The 13,586-nt window shown below is 55.8% G+C and overlaps 1 protein-coding gene across 1 annotated transcript; it reads right to left on the reverse strand.

Moving 5' to 3' along the window:
* Window positions 1-1,280: 1,280 nt before the first annotated feature.
* DACT2 (dishevelled binding antagonist of beta catenin 2) lies at window positions 1,281-12,015 on the reverse strand. Its single transcript, XM_079939484.1, has 4 exons — window positions 11,136-12,015; window positions 5,573-5,705; window positions 4,315-4,575; window positions 1,281-3,462 (listed from the first exon to the last, which is right to left on the reverse strand). Exons 1-4 carry the CDS (start codon window positions 11,769-11,771, stop codon window positions 1,868-1,870), a joined length of 2,625 nt encoding a protein of 874 aa, XP_079795610.1. The 5' UTR covers window positions 11,772-12,015; the 3' UTR covers window positions 1,281-1,867.
* Window positions 12,016-13,586: the final 1,571 nt, after the last annotated feature.

Genomic DNA, 13,586 nt, shown 5'->3' on the forward strand with positions numbered 1-13,586 from the left:
GAACCTGAACCATGAGGAAATGGAGCCTGGCTTCTGAGAAAGATAAACACTGTCAGAAATCCCCAGGGGCCCGAACCCACTGCATCCCCTTCAGCACTGATCTCACATGATCTTGGCCAGAGACGCAGCCTGAGGGTCCTCTCCTGTGACACAAGGACGGGGGTCCTGCTGAGGACGAAGGAAGTCTGCAGTTTCCAAATACGGCATTCAAAGCCCCCGAATTGAGAAAAACTCCAACAGACGCAAGAGATAATGTCAAACAGAGCAGGACACACTCCGTAAAGGGAGCTTCACGGCCATGTCTCTGGGGTGGCCGGCAAGGGACACAGACTGTGGACACTGCTGGGACCGAGGCGGGGCCAGAAGCCTGGCTCTGGATCCTCTCCCAGGACCCTCGCCTGCTCAGCGGCCCTGGCAAATACTGGGTTCCCATCGCCTCTTGTGCCACACGGTTGAGATTTAGACCATTAGAGAAAATACCCTGTGTACTATCTTTTATCCAAAACCTCCACCATGGGTGGGTTTGACGCTTTCCTCCAAATATCAGAGCAGTTTTATAGAACGCTCAGGAAGACCCTTTCACCTCTGTTAGTAAGCGGATTCTGTGAAGCCCACGTGGGAATTCTATCCAGATAGACTCCAAGTCTGCTCTGGGCCCTTAGAAATGGTTGCACTTTTGAGACAGAAAGAAAGAGAGTGACAGAAAGCAGCCACTCTCCTTCACTTTTGGAAACCTCTGCCCAGGTCAAACAGGTGGACTTCTTTGTTCTAAAATGTTAATCTTTTTAAAGTGTGAATCCCTGAAGTGCGTCCTGAAACTAGCTGTTCGTTACATGAATGTCGAATGTCTAGTACAAGATCTACTACCATTTTAGCCTGTTTTCTTACCGTTTTCCTTCAACAGTTCCTACCAACGGTGCATTTAGCCCCAGGGTGGGGCTGTGGCGGGCCAGAGCCCCACGTGGGCTACTGGGGAAGACGTTCCCCACCTCCCCCATGCCTTCTCTCCACCTCCAGGCCCTCAGAAGCAGCTTTGAATAATTCAGGATAAAACTGCTTCACGAACTGAAGATGCTGCTCTCCGCAGGCAGCTTCCCTGAAAATCCTACCTTCCTGAAAAGTTGAGGGAAATTCCCTTTGAAAAATAAACACCATAAAAGGGTTTCTTTTCCAAAGCATTTTTATGCTCAATTCAGGAGTGTTGGGAAGAGTGTGGAGCGTACTCATGTGAAATGCATTTTCCCACCTCGGGTGAAAGAGTGTCCACATGATGGGGAAGGATTAGGGTTTGCTGAGCACCTACTACGTTCCTGAGGGCAGGGAAGCTAAAAGGGAAAGACTGACTTGCAAAGACAAAGGCATAATCGGCTGTTTATTCATGTTGAGGGTTTGACCTGGATTCAGAGTCCAACCCAGTTTCCACAGCGCAGTCCTGCGACCATTTCTTAAAGGGAACGCTTTTGGGGGGAAACTGTTCAACAGGCTGGGGTACACCGAGCGCCCAGCCCAAGTGGAACAGGATGGAGGGAAGCAAGCACGGGGCTCACGGCACAGGCAGCTGGGAGGCCAGCGCCCCGACGAATCTGCAGTCCCAGAGTTCTGGGTGAAGGTCTCCACTGGGGCCAAGGTGGGGTGACGTGCGCAAAGTCACAGCCTAACCTGGGGGGCGATGCACCAGGGACGGGCCCATCATCTCCTCTGAGGGGACTCCTTTTGAAGGGCAGCTTCGGGGAGCAAGCAAAGTGTCCAGATGACACAGACCTGCACGTCTAACACCGTGCGAGGCTGGACCCGTCCTCAGCCACGAAAGGTCCCTTTGTGTCTGTGGCTCCCGGGCCCGGACAGGCCCTGCTGTCGCCCCGCGACCTCACACCATGGTCATGACCTTCAGAGCAGCCGGCTGGAACCTGCGGAGCCTCTTCTTCAGGGCCTTGGAGGCCTTGACACGGCACAGCCTGGGCACCGGCGGCAGAGGGGGCCTGGAGCTGGCCGGGGCCCGCTGGCTGGAGCGTCCCCCGCCCTGGCCGCTGCCCTCCGAGGTGCTGCCACTGGACTCCGCGTCCCCGAAGCGGTTGGCCGTGTGGTCGCTGGCCTCGTCCCCGCTGCTCTCCGCGACGGTGGAGCGCAAGAGGGACGCGCACTCGGCCGAGCGCTCCGAGCCGTCCGACCCGCTCCGGGCTCGGGCATCCTGGCGGGGCAGCCTGGGCCTGGGTCTGGTGCACACGGGCCGCGGGCCACCCCCTCTCCGGGCCGCCGGCCTATGGGGCCCCAGGCTGGGGTCCGGGCGGGCCCGGGCTGAGATCTCTACGGAGGACTGCCACCTGCGCTGCTTCCTCCGGGCCTCCCCTCTGCTTGCCACCAGCGGGGCTGCTTCCAAGGGGAACAAGGCCTGAGCTGACACCTGGTGACCCTCTGGTCGGGCCACCAGCAGGGGGACGAAGACAGACATGGGGTAGAGGCTGGACTCAGAGCAGGACCGGCCGGGCGCCGCCCTGGCCAGGAGGGGCCTCCTGAGACCACCTCCCGACTCAGGGGGCGGCTGGGGGCCCCCGAGGGCGCCCCACTGAAGCTGCGGCCCCCCAAGCCTCAGCGCCTTGTCGCTGGCCCCCCTCTTGATCTTCACAGGCTTGGCCTTGGGGGGCCCCACAGGGAGAGCTCCTCTGGCAGCAAAGTGCGGGCGGACACAGTGTCCAGGGGCCCGAGGGGGGCCCTCCCCCCCCGCCCCCCCGCCCGGCGACCTGCCTCTGCCCGTCCAGCCATGGAGAGCTGGCTGCTGACCCTGCAAGCAGGGAGCAGGGGCCTGGCCACAGCCCAGCCGTGGGGAGCCTGGACGGGCCTCCCGGCGCACGCAGCTGCGCGAGGGTCTGGGGCCCTCCTCTGGACGGCCGCTGGGGTGCAGGGTGCGTACAAGGGGCACAGGCCCCGGCTGCTCGAGGCTGTCCCCACGGGCGGCCCCGCTCTGGGCCTCCCCTCCCACCTCCGCTCTCCCCCGGGCGCACACCGGCTTCTCCAGGCCACCTTCACTGTCCGCCCCCCGGACCCCGAGCCCCTGCGGGGATAGGGACGCCTCCCGTCCTGGGGGTCCACGCTCAACCACACTGCCCCTCGCAGGGGGCCCTCGGCCCTGCAGTCGCAGCAGCCTCTCTATGTAGGCGCTGGCTGGGCCAGCCTCGAGGCCCAGTCCAGTCCGAATGGGGCTCGGACCCGTGGTGCCAGGGAGGGGCTGACTGGGGGGCAAGTGGCCATCGCTCGGTGCGGTCTCCTTGGTCAGAGTAAAGAGGGGGCTCTGCAAAGCCACGGCGTGCAGGGGGCTGGGGTACGGGTACACCTCCCTGCCCCCCTTGGACACCAGGTCACACTGGTACTTGGGGTCCATGCCGTGGCAGAGGAAGGAAGTGGCCTTGGGGTGTGCCCTGGCTTTCTGGAGCCCCACTTCAGCCGGCAGGGCTCTTTCAAGGTCACCTGGGAAGGAGAAAAAGAACAAAACATAAATAAGGGAAGAAGCAAGCACAATCCTGGGGCACGAGGCCCTCCCCCCGCGCAGGACGAGGCCCCGGCCTTGCACGTTCCACGCCTGGACACGCTGGTGTCTGCTGTACACGCCCCATCACCCGGCTCCCATCACGTTCCTTCCAGTCACAGCCTAGAAGGCGAGTCCTAGACCCTAACGTTCAGTTCCTGCCCTTGTTCACTGAAGGTGCGTAGGACGCCGAGGGAGATGGGGCGCCGGTGACCACACGGCCATCGGGACAAGGGCTCGGAACAGACCTTCCCTGAGGCATTCACAGATGTGCAAGAAAGACAGCCCACGGACCCTAGCGGCCCAGGTCCAGCATAAGGAATAAGATGCATCTTTTCCTTTTGGGACACTCGGAAGGAAAAGAAAGGCTGTTCCCTGGCCAGTGGGGGGAAACTGCGTGTGAAGTGAACTCTCTCAACGCCCACTTGCAGCGCTGCTCCCACCCTAGTCCCCGGCAGTGGCCACGAGGGCCGTGGAAGGGTGTGAACGGATGTTCATTTTAAGTAAGACGAGAAGCCTTTTATTGCAACAGCCCTGCTACAAGGAACACAGGTGGGCGTTTGATGCCTACCTCCATCCAAAACCCAAAAAAGCCCACAGAAAATATGAGACTCGGGAACCACCCCCTTCCTTGTATGGGGCTCGGGGACCGCACCCCTCCATGTATAGGGCTCGGGGACTGCCCCCCTCCTTGTATGGGGCTCGGGGACCGCACCCCTCCGTGTATGGGGCTCGGGGACCGCACCCCTCCGTGTATAGGGCTTGGCGCCGCCCCTGCTCCCACCTCCCCTTACCTGTGGACACTGGGCGGGGCCGGGACTCGCCTTGCAGCAGCTGGCCGGTGCCCCCCTCACTGGCCTGGGGTTCCCACGCAGCCAGGGGGACCCCACACACCGTGGTCTCATCTGCTGACCGGGGCCGGCAGTCCCCCGCGCTGGGCCTGGCCTTCGGGGCGGCAGGCAGCACAGCGCCCAGAGAGGACACGCAGTCGCTGCACACAGACGTGCAGGAGGTGGACAGGGAACAGGACCCGCCGTCGCTCAGCTCGTAGAAGCCTGCACAGGGGCGCAGAGGCTGTCGGTGTGGTCTGGGGGGCTCGCGCTGAGGGGCTGGGGGTCTCAGGGAAGTGGGCCCGGGGGCGGGGAGGGGCCCGGGCCGGGGAGGTGCCCGGGGCCAGAATGCCAAGGACGCCTCCCCACCAGTGTCTCCTGTTGCCCACCACCTGCTCATCCCTCTCCTGGGCGAGTGGCTCACGTCCCCCTGTGTGACCTCCGGCTTCCAGCCCCGGAAGAGGGAGGCTGGCATCCTCCCCCGCCCCTCCTCGTGCCCGCCAAGCTCATCTGAGGCAGCCACCAGAGAAGGGGCAGCGTTTGGGGAGGTCCCCCGGCCCGGCCCTGCTACATGATTGACAACCCAGACTGTGACAGGATTTTGCAAACTGAAAAGAAGAGAAAGACACGGCAGAGAACACTGTACTTGGGAAGACGCTGGTCTCCTGGGTTTGCCGTCTGAGCTGCTGTCTGAGCCTGGAATCTGGAGAGAAAGCCCATGTGCCCAGGACCATGAAGGTCAGAACGACCCTAACCATCGCTACGTGACCTTGAAAGGAGGGTGCACAGGGCCGCAGGAGAGGAGACTGTACTGATTTTAGACTGCAGACTTAAAAAAAAAAAAACTTTTGCTGTCACATAAAAGTTATTATTTACAATCTCCATGCTGGCTCAACATAAACAGAATCTGTCTTAGCCAGAGGCAGGCGAGAAGCTCATGGGGTTTTTCCATCAAAAGCAATATTTTTCCAATTAAACAACGAGTATGTACACACCCACTCTCTCCCTCTCTCTCCCCGTTTTCCCAAGCGCATTTAAATAAAAGTATTAAAAGTATCTCGTCTTCAGTATTCTCCAATAACGTGCTCTTCCAGGCGCGCATACAGCTCCTGACCCTCCGGTGGCCTGAGCACAGAGGCGGGTTCACCCTGTCAGCCCTGCCGGGCAGTGCCGCGCCCTGGGGTGAGGGACAGGTGGTCCAGGGCCCGAGTGGACGCCATACCCGAGCTGGGCCTGCTGTCGCTGTCCGGGGCCTCGCTGGAGGTTCTGCGCACGTCCAGCTGCAGCTCGCTGATCTGCTGGTCCAGCTGGTCCAAGTGGGTTTTCAGGCCGACGTCCTGAAGTCTTAAACGGTTCTCAGAAGGAAAACAGGGAGACATAAAACTGCTCTGTGTACAGAGGTGGAAACTGGAGGCTCCACGTGAAGCTACAGCACACATACAACTTCACTCCGCAAACCCACAGGCCAGCTCCCACCTGACAGCTCCCCCTTCCTCAGGCCGGACACCGTCTCTAGGACCCCTCCCGCCTCCAGCATGTCTTCCCAAGTGCAGACTTTTCTTTGCCAGCAATTTTCCATTAGACATTTCTTTATAAGAATACGGAGTAATACAGCTTATGAGAGTGGAATGAGGACCAAAAGCAGCCAAGGACACCCCCTCTGGCAGGAGCCACCGATAATATTTTCAATGTCGTTTTCTACGTAAGAGTCTACTTTCCCGGGCTCGCGCCTCGTGGACCTCGCGTTTGGTGCCCGTATCACCACGTTCCTTCCCCGCAGCCCGTCCACGGCACCTGGGGGGGCTGAGCTGTCGGCTCTTCAGGGGGACAGGAAAGTCCCCAGGAGAGAAAAAGGCCCTGCTCTGCAGCGTCTTAGCTCCCATACCACAGGTGGCATTTTGACCGGTTACGGTTCTGCAGGGCTTTCAGCGAAGCGGGAGGGACGCTGCAGGAGGAGAGAGCCCAGCGCCTGGGATCAGCGCAGCCTGAACACCTGCCCCAGGAGGCAGGGTCTTTCTGGTCTTAGGGTCCACATCTCAACTCTGTCCTCCGAGGCTCTAGCGTCTCCAGGCCTCAGCTTCCCTGGCTGTAAAACGGGTTACTGTGAGTGTCGACCACCCATATCCGTGTGTGTAAATCATGTAATATACACACAGCACACGCATGTGGCTAACGCTCACAATACACACACACACACACACACACACGTGAATCATACGTCTGTAAAACAACACTGTTGCATAAATGCTGACTTCCTGCCTTCAGGGATAAAACTTCACCTTGTTTTCAAGGTCCACTACCTCAATTTCTTGTTTTGATTAGCAATTAAGTTTAAGGCAAATAATTAATGAATGCGATTATGCCGGTCACCCTGTTTGAGAAAATGATCAATTGTGTTTCAAATTCTTATATAGGAAATGAGGAATTACTTCAGTAGCTTCAATAATCTGAGAAGTCAGTCCAAGGGGGAAGCAGGTGGCGGTAACTTGATTCTTACGGGAGAACTACGTTGGCGCAGACTGTTCCCATACCACCAGGGGTAGGGGCCGAGGGCCCAGCACCTGGTGAGTGGCAGACCACCACACCCAAATCCACTTTCCTCTGGACCCAGTGCAAGGGTCTCAGAACAACCTCCAAGTCTTGTAGCAAGAGAGTCTCCCAGCCTCAGGTAATAGTATCTGTAAACATAACACTGCAGAAAACCAGAATTTAATCAAACCGTACACACCCAGGACCACCCAGAGCAGCCTCAACATCCTGGCACGTTTTCACAAAGGGAAACGCTCCCCAGGTCGGCACTACCTGACAGCCGGAGCGGCGGGGGCAGCAAAGGTGGGCTCCCGGCCCATCACTACCCAAGTAAAAAACGCTCAGACAAACGGCGGGAATTTTTACTGCAAATGACTTTTCTTCTAATGTCGTAAAATGAGACCACGGTACTGGCGGAGAGTTCAGTTCCTCTGTTTGACCACGCTTCGACGTTTATAAACATGGATTTTGACCCCTTCTCTTCCAAATCACGATGTCCTCTTTCTTCTGAAGGGGGACCTCTCTGGATTCCATAGTTGGCTTCTCTCCTCCCTCTCCAATCCCCCTCCCCCCCGGAAAACTGACCCTGGCGTGTTTGTGCTGGAATAATTGCTTTGTGATTAATGTTTGCCCAGCCCGGCCTACAGCTGGTGGCTTCTGACTAGTGTTGAGGGGCACAGCCACGCAGACCCCCGGGTGCGTCCCCAGGACCCCGCTGCATGGCGACAGGGCTTTGTCACCCAGGATTGGCACTGTCCTCCGTAACCCTTCCCCCGTCCCTCGCTGGGGGTTTTTATGTCTCCGCTTTTCACTAACTCCTCGGTCTCTAACTCTGTGCTAAGTCAGAGGTTCCTCACGGCACCAGGACTGAGCATACCCCACTGCGGAGCCAGGCACACAGCATCGACTTCCATGTATTTCTGCAGGGAAAATGTGTTACAGCGATGTCACACGGGTTCCCTCCAGAGCAGCGAGCCAGTCTGTGTGGCCACCAGCCCTCCCTACTCACCGCAGGCCTCCAGGCTCAGCGGCAGGGCAGCACATCCTGTCTGAATCCCCTGAACCTGGGCGAGGGGCAGGGGGTCCGGTGTAAGGGAAAGCACAGCCCGGTTCCCAGGAGATGGGAGCCCCGGGGCATCCGTGCAGACCCCAGGGCTCCCTGCCACACCTGTTAACTCAGACTCTAGAGCACTCCTGGGAATCTGCATTTTGACAAGCTTCCCTGGGACCAATTTTTTATGACCACAGAAGTTTGAGAACTTCTACCCAGGGAATGCCATTCAAAACAAGTATCTGGCTTAGCCCTTTCTTCGAGATGCGGACTTTACACGCCATGGAAGACTGATGCGATTTCCACCTGCTTTGCCCTTTTGCTCCCCATCTACAATTCGGCTTTCCAGCCTTCTCAACCTTTACGGCAGATTGAGAGGACAAAAATGAAAAACGTCCCAAAGTTCAGGATACAGAGATGGCATCTAAAACACCTCTGTTCTTTCCTTGAAAGCTGAGAACACGCACAGGAAGCATTTTCCGCATGAGTTCCACGGCACTGCAAGTGCCCTGTGGGTGGGTAAATGTTACTCCCTAGCTTGAAAAGAGGTCCTTCAAAGGGCCAGGGTCACAGATTAGCCTGGGGCATAACGAGCACGAGTGCCGCAGAAGGAAGCCTTGTCCAGCCCCGTGGATGCCTCCCCCTCCTCTGTGACCCTGAGCGAGTTCGTTCCCCTGAGAGGTCACGGAGCAAGCATGGTCGGTCCAAGGAAAACACCAGACGTCGTGATTACAGCTGCAGAGTCAGACCCTCATTTCCTGCAGTGCTTAATGCCGGCACCTGCCAGGGAGGAGGAGATGCTGCCACTCAGGGTCAGGGCAAGCCGTGACCAGCAAAACAACCACCAGCAGATTCTCCAGCACCAGTTTCCCTGCAGGTCCCCAGAGCCTTTCCTCACATCCCACCTGGGGTGACCGCTGGCGCCTCCTGGTGGGAGATGGAGCTTCCGGGCTCCTCTGGGGTATCCAAATCTTTCCAAGTCAGTGTTGCTGGGAACGTAACGCTTACATAAATGGGAATGGCAGCCTCTTCTCGGGGAATGACAACCTCCCTGGAAGGCACAGACAGGTGAGCACAGGACCGGCCAAACAGTAAGGGCTGCTTTGGTCAGAGGTCATGGGGGTTACATTAGCTTAGAAATGCAGAACGTGGAGATAGTAAATACTGAAATCATCTTCCACTTTGTTACAGCAGTAAAACTCGCTCATTTATTTATTCAACAAATACTAAGTACCTACTGCGCGCTTCCTGTTGTGACTGTAGACGCGGCAATTAAAACGGTGTAGCTCGTTCGTTCTGGTAAGTGTTAATGTGATGACTTCTCCTAATTGCAGTTTAAATCCCCCCCCCCCCCTCCAAAATGCTCAAGCTCATTCTCACTTGGGAATGTCTGTGGGACAAAACTTTTATCTGGGTCAGATAAAAGTTCTTCCTGTCTCCACACCTGAATGGTGACCCATGCCCCGGTTAACCCCGGGGTGTGGGTAGGAGGGGCCCCGATTAGCCGGGAGTTACTGAAGTGTGGACCTGGGGCTGGAGATGAAGGCCTTTTGATTGTACCCTGCATCATAGAACTAGGATCACTCCTACTTTTTTCTCTGTAAGAAAAATGTGAACGTGTTAATCGCCGGGCTGGTGTCACACACATTCAATTCTTCTTCTCTTTTGATCACATAATCTGTGCCAAGAACAAAGTTTCAAGACAAAGGGTGCGTGTTCCTTCTGGTCCCCACATTAAAAAATAAATAAATAAAACAAAAAAACCTGTTTGATCTTCTCGCCCAAAAGCCTCCCCGTAATTAGAGGCTGAGGACTCACAAGCCTGGTCTGTACATTACTTAAGCCGAGTTAATCATCAACTGGGTTCTGGCTCCCCCGACAGAACAACTCACAGCAGCATCGCAACGCTCCTTCCTGCCACACGCACGTCATGCATCTTTGCAGGCTCTGTGTGCCCCTCCGAGCTCCAGTTGAAGGTAGGACGCACGCACACACACACCCACACACACACAGGTAAGCTAAACCTGCAGCTGTGACTGGATAAGATGGGGGGTGAGAAGCCTATGGAAGTTCCACTCGGTAACTAGCTCCCTCCTTTGCTAGCAGCCGCGGAATCACAGGAGGAGAGGCTGCGCAGTTAGGGCCCCCCCTTGCCATGTGGGAAGCTCGCGGGAGTCCTGGGACACATCTTAAGACGCTGAGCTTCCTGATTCTCTAATCCAGAAGCAGCTAACAAATCATTGACACGACTGCGCTAAGCTGGTAGCAAAGCAGCAGCTTCATCCAGGCTACTTTGTAAAGACAGCAGCCTTCAAACAGGGCAGATTTAATTTCTCATTTAAAAGACATTCCCGTTGGAGTACTACAGTCAGCTCTACCAAATAGACATCTTTCTATGCAGCCTTCTAATTTTTCCTTTAGAAAACACTGCAACCCTGCAAAAACTCTTGAGTTTTTTCCAATACATGAGGTGAAACCATACATTGGATAAATAACTGAGGCAATCACCTGAGGAGTGTCTTCAGTGGTACAAAACGGACCCGCGTTTGGAGGAGCCCAGGGGGGAGAAGCCCGGTGGGAAAGCAGGCCCAGGAGGCCCAGCGGGGTTCCACCGCCTCTGCGTTCAGAGGACACACCTCTTTTCATAGGTCAGGTTACATTTTAAAGTCGGAGAGGCCCTCATCGGGTACACGCTCTCCCCACCATCTCATTACAGTGACACAACCCCAGAGCTCAACCTGAGCACATCACTGGGGACAATTCGGGGGACACTTGGCACCCTGGCACTGCTGTCCCCAGACCCACGCAGCAGGGAGAGGCTGGCACCGGGCGCAGGACACCAGGATCCCTAGTAGCCCCCAGCAGGGGAAACCGATTTAATGCGTTCTTATCAGCAAAACTCCAACCAACAGGAGTACATCCTAAAGTCGGTCTGCGCCGGGAAGTAGGCAGAGCCGGGCGCAGCCCCGATGCGCGGCTCGGCGCGGGCGGCCCGGCCGGGCTGCTTTCAGGGCCCGGATGCCTAGCCTCGCGCCTCGGGCCTCCGCGTCCCTCTCATTCGGGACCGAGCTGCGTCCTTCGAAATCGCCGAGGGTGCCCCCCCATCGGTCGGTTGGCCCGTCCGCCTGTTGCCTGCCGGGTGGACCGGGTCCCCGCGGCCCCGCGCGCCCGGAGCGGCCCCGCGACCCCCGCACGCGCTCCTTACCAGCTGCTCCTGCAGCGCCGCCAGCGCCGCCTCCAGCCGTAGCTCGTGTGCGCGGGGGCCGCGGGGGGCGGCGGGCCCGGGCGGGGGCTGCACGGCCAGGGCGCCCCACACGCGCGCTTGTTGCCTGGCGCGGAGCCCCTGCAGCTCGTGCAGCCCCGCGAGGGCCGCGCGCAGCCTGGCGCCCACCCTGCGGCGGTCCCAGCCCGCGGGCCCCGGCGGGCCGCCCGGCGCCCACATCCCGCGTTCGACCTGCGCGGCTGCCCGAAGCCTCCCCGGCCTCCGAGCGGCGCCGGGCGGTGCGCGCGGCCTCCGCGCCGCCTCTCCCCGCCCCCGGCCCGCGGGTCGCCGAGGCGGTGTGGGACCTATCGGTGGCAGAGGAGGCGGTGTCTGCACACGCCCCGGGGTCACAGCGGCCGCCCCCGGGCCCGCCCCGTCGGCGGAGCCCCACGCCCTTGGGGACCCGGGCCGCGCGCTCCGGGGCGCCCGGAAGGCGCGCGGTGACCCTTGGAGGGGACCCGAAGGAAGGAGGAGCCGGGTGGGCGCGGGTGAAGGGGCGAAAGTGGACCAAACACGGAGAAAGGTCTTGTTCAGGTTAGAAGCAATGTTTTTAAGGTAAATTATTGGATAGCTCCCCATTGTAAGGACTGTGTTACCATTATGAACTCACTAGCACTTTGAAAAAACTCCACTTTTCCTGGAAACCTCAGCTTGTCTTTTTTTTTTTTTTTAATAATAATAGCTTTACTGAGCTATAATTCACATACCATTTGCTTCCCCTATTTAACACGCACCGTCCAATGGTCCCTTAGTACTGCATACTCACCAAGTTGTGCAACTACCACCGCAATCCATTTTGTAACATTTTTACCGCCCCCCAAAGAAGCTCTGTGCCCCTTAGCGGTCACCCTCCATTTCCCCGCTGCACCCAGCGCTAAGCTGCCTGTTTGGGAGGTTTTATAGAATCACACGATAGGTGGCCTTTCAGGACCGGCTTCGTTTACTGAGTGTACTTTCAAGGTTCATCCACGTTGTAGCAGGTATCAGTACGTCACTCCTTTTTATTGCTAAATAATGTTCCCTTGTATGGCAGGACCCGTTTTTATTTATCCATTTATTCCTTAACGGCGTGTTTCCACTTTCTGGCCATTATGAATAGCGCTACTGCTATGGCTGTTCATGTACAAGTTTTTGTGTAGAAGCATGTTTTCATTTCTCTTGGGTGTTTACCTAAGAGTGGAATTGCTGGCTCATAGGTAACTTCTGTATTTAATCTTTTGAGGAACAGCCAGACTGCTTCCCAAAGTGGCTGCACCGTTTCACGTTCCCACCAGCACCGCATGAACCCTCCAAATGCTCCACGCCGTCACCAGCGTTCGTCTTCTTGGTCTCAGCCATTCCAGTATGTGGGAAGGGGTATCCCATTGTGATTTGATTTCCGTTTCCCTGATGGCAAGTGACGCTGGTATCTTTCCATGCACTTATTGGCTATTTGTGTGTCTTCTTTAGAGAAATGTCTGTTCAGATCGTTTGCCTATTTATTGAAACTGGGTTGTCTTTTTATGATTGAGATGTAAATATTCTTTATGTATTCTAGATACAATTCCATTATCAGGTATATGATTTGCGAATATTTTGTTCACTCTGTGGGGTATCCTTTCACTTTCTTGATAGTGTACTTTGCAGCAAAACGTTTTTAATTTTGATTAAGTCCAATTTATCTAGTTTTCTTTTGTTGCCTGTACTTTTGGTGTCATATCTAAGAAACCATTGCCTACTCCAAGGTCAAAGATTCCTTCTGTGTTTTTTTCTAAGATTTTAAAAAGAGTTTTAGTGCTTACGTTTAAGTCTTTGATCTGTTTTTAGTTAATTTTTGTACATGATGTGAGGTAGGGGTCCAACTTCATTTTTAAACGTGTGGGTATTCAGTTTTCCCAGAACCATTGGTTGCAAAGACAATTCTTTCCCCATTAAATTGTCTTGGGACATTTGCTGAAAATCAGTTGATTCAGAAAAATCAATTTCTGGATTCTCAAATCTATTTCACTGGTGTATATGTCTATCCTTATGCCAATTCCATATCGTTTTGGTTACTGTAGCTTTGTGCTACGTTTTAAAGTCAGGAAATGTGAGTCATCCAACTCAGTTCTTTTTCAAGACTGTTTTGGCAATTCAGGCTCCCTTGCATTTCCACATGAATTTTAAGATCAGCTTGTCAATTTCTGCAAAGAAGCCAGCTGGCATTTTGATGGAGATTGCAGAGGAATCTGTCAATTGATTGGAGAAGTATTGCTGCCTTAATGTTGAGATGTCTGAACTATAAACGTGGGATGTTTTCCATTTGTTTAGGCCTTCTTCAATTAACAGTGTTCTGTAGTTTTCAGTGTACAAATCTTGCACTTCTTTTGTTAAATTTATTTCTAAACATTTTATTCTTTTTCAAATTATTGTAAA

The sequence above is a fragment of the Stenella coeruleoalba genome (genome assembly GCF_951394435.1).
Source record: "Stenella coeruleoalba genome assembly, chromosome: 12".
Classification (NCBI taxonomy): Eukaryota; Metazoa; Chordata; class Mammalia; order Artiodactyla; family Delphinidae; genus Stenella; species Stenella coeruleoalba.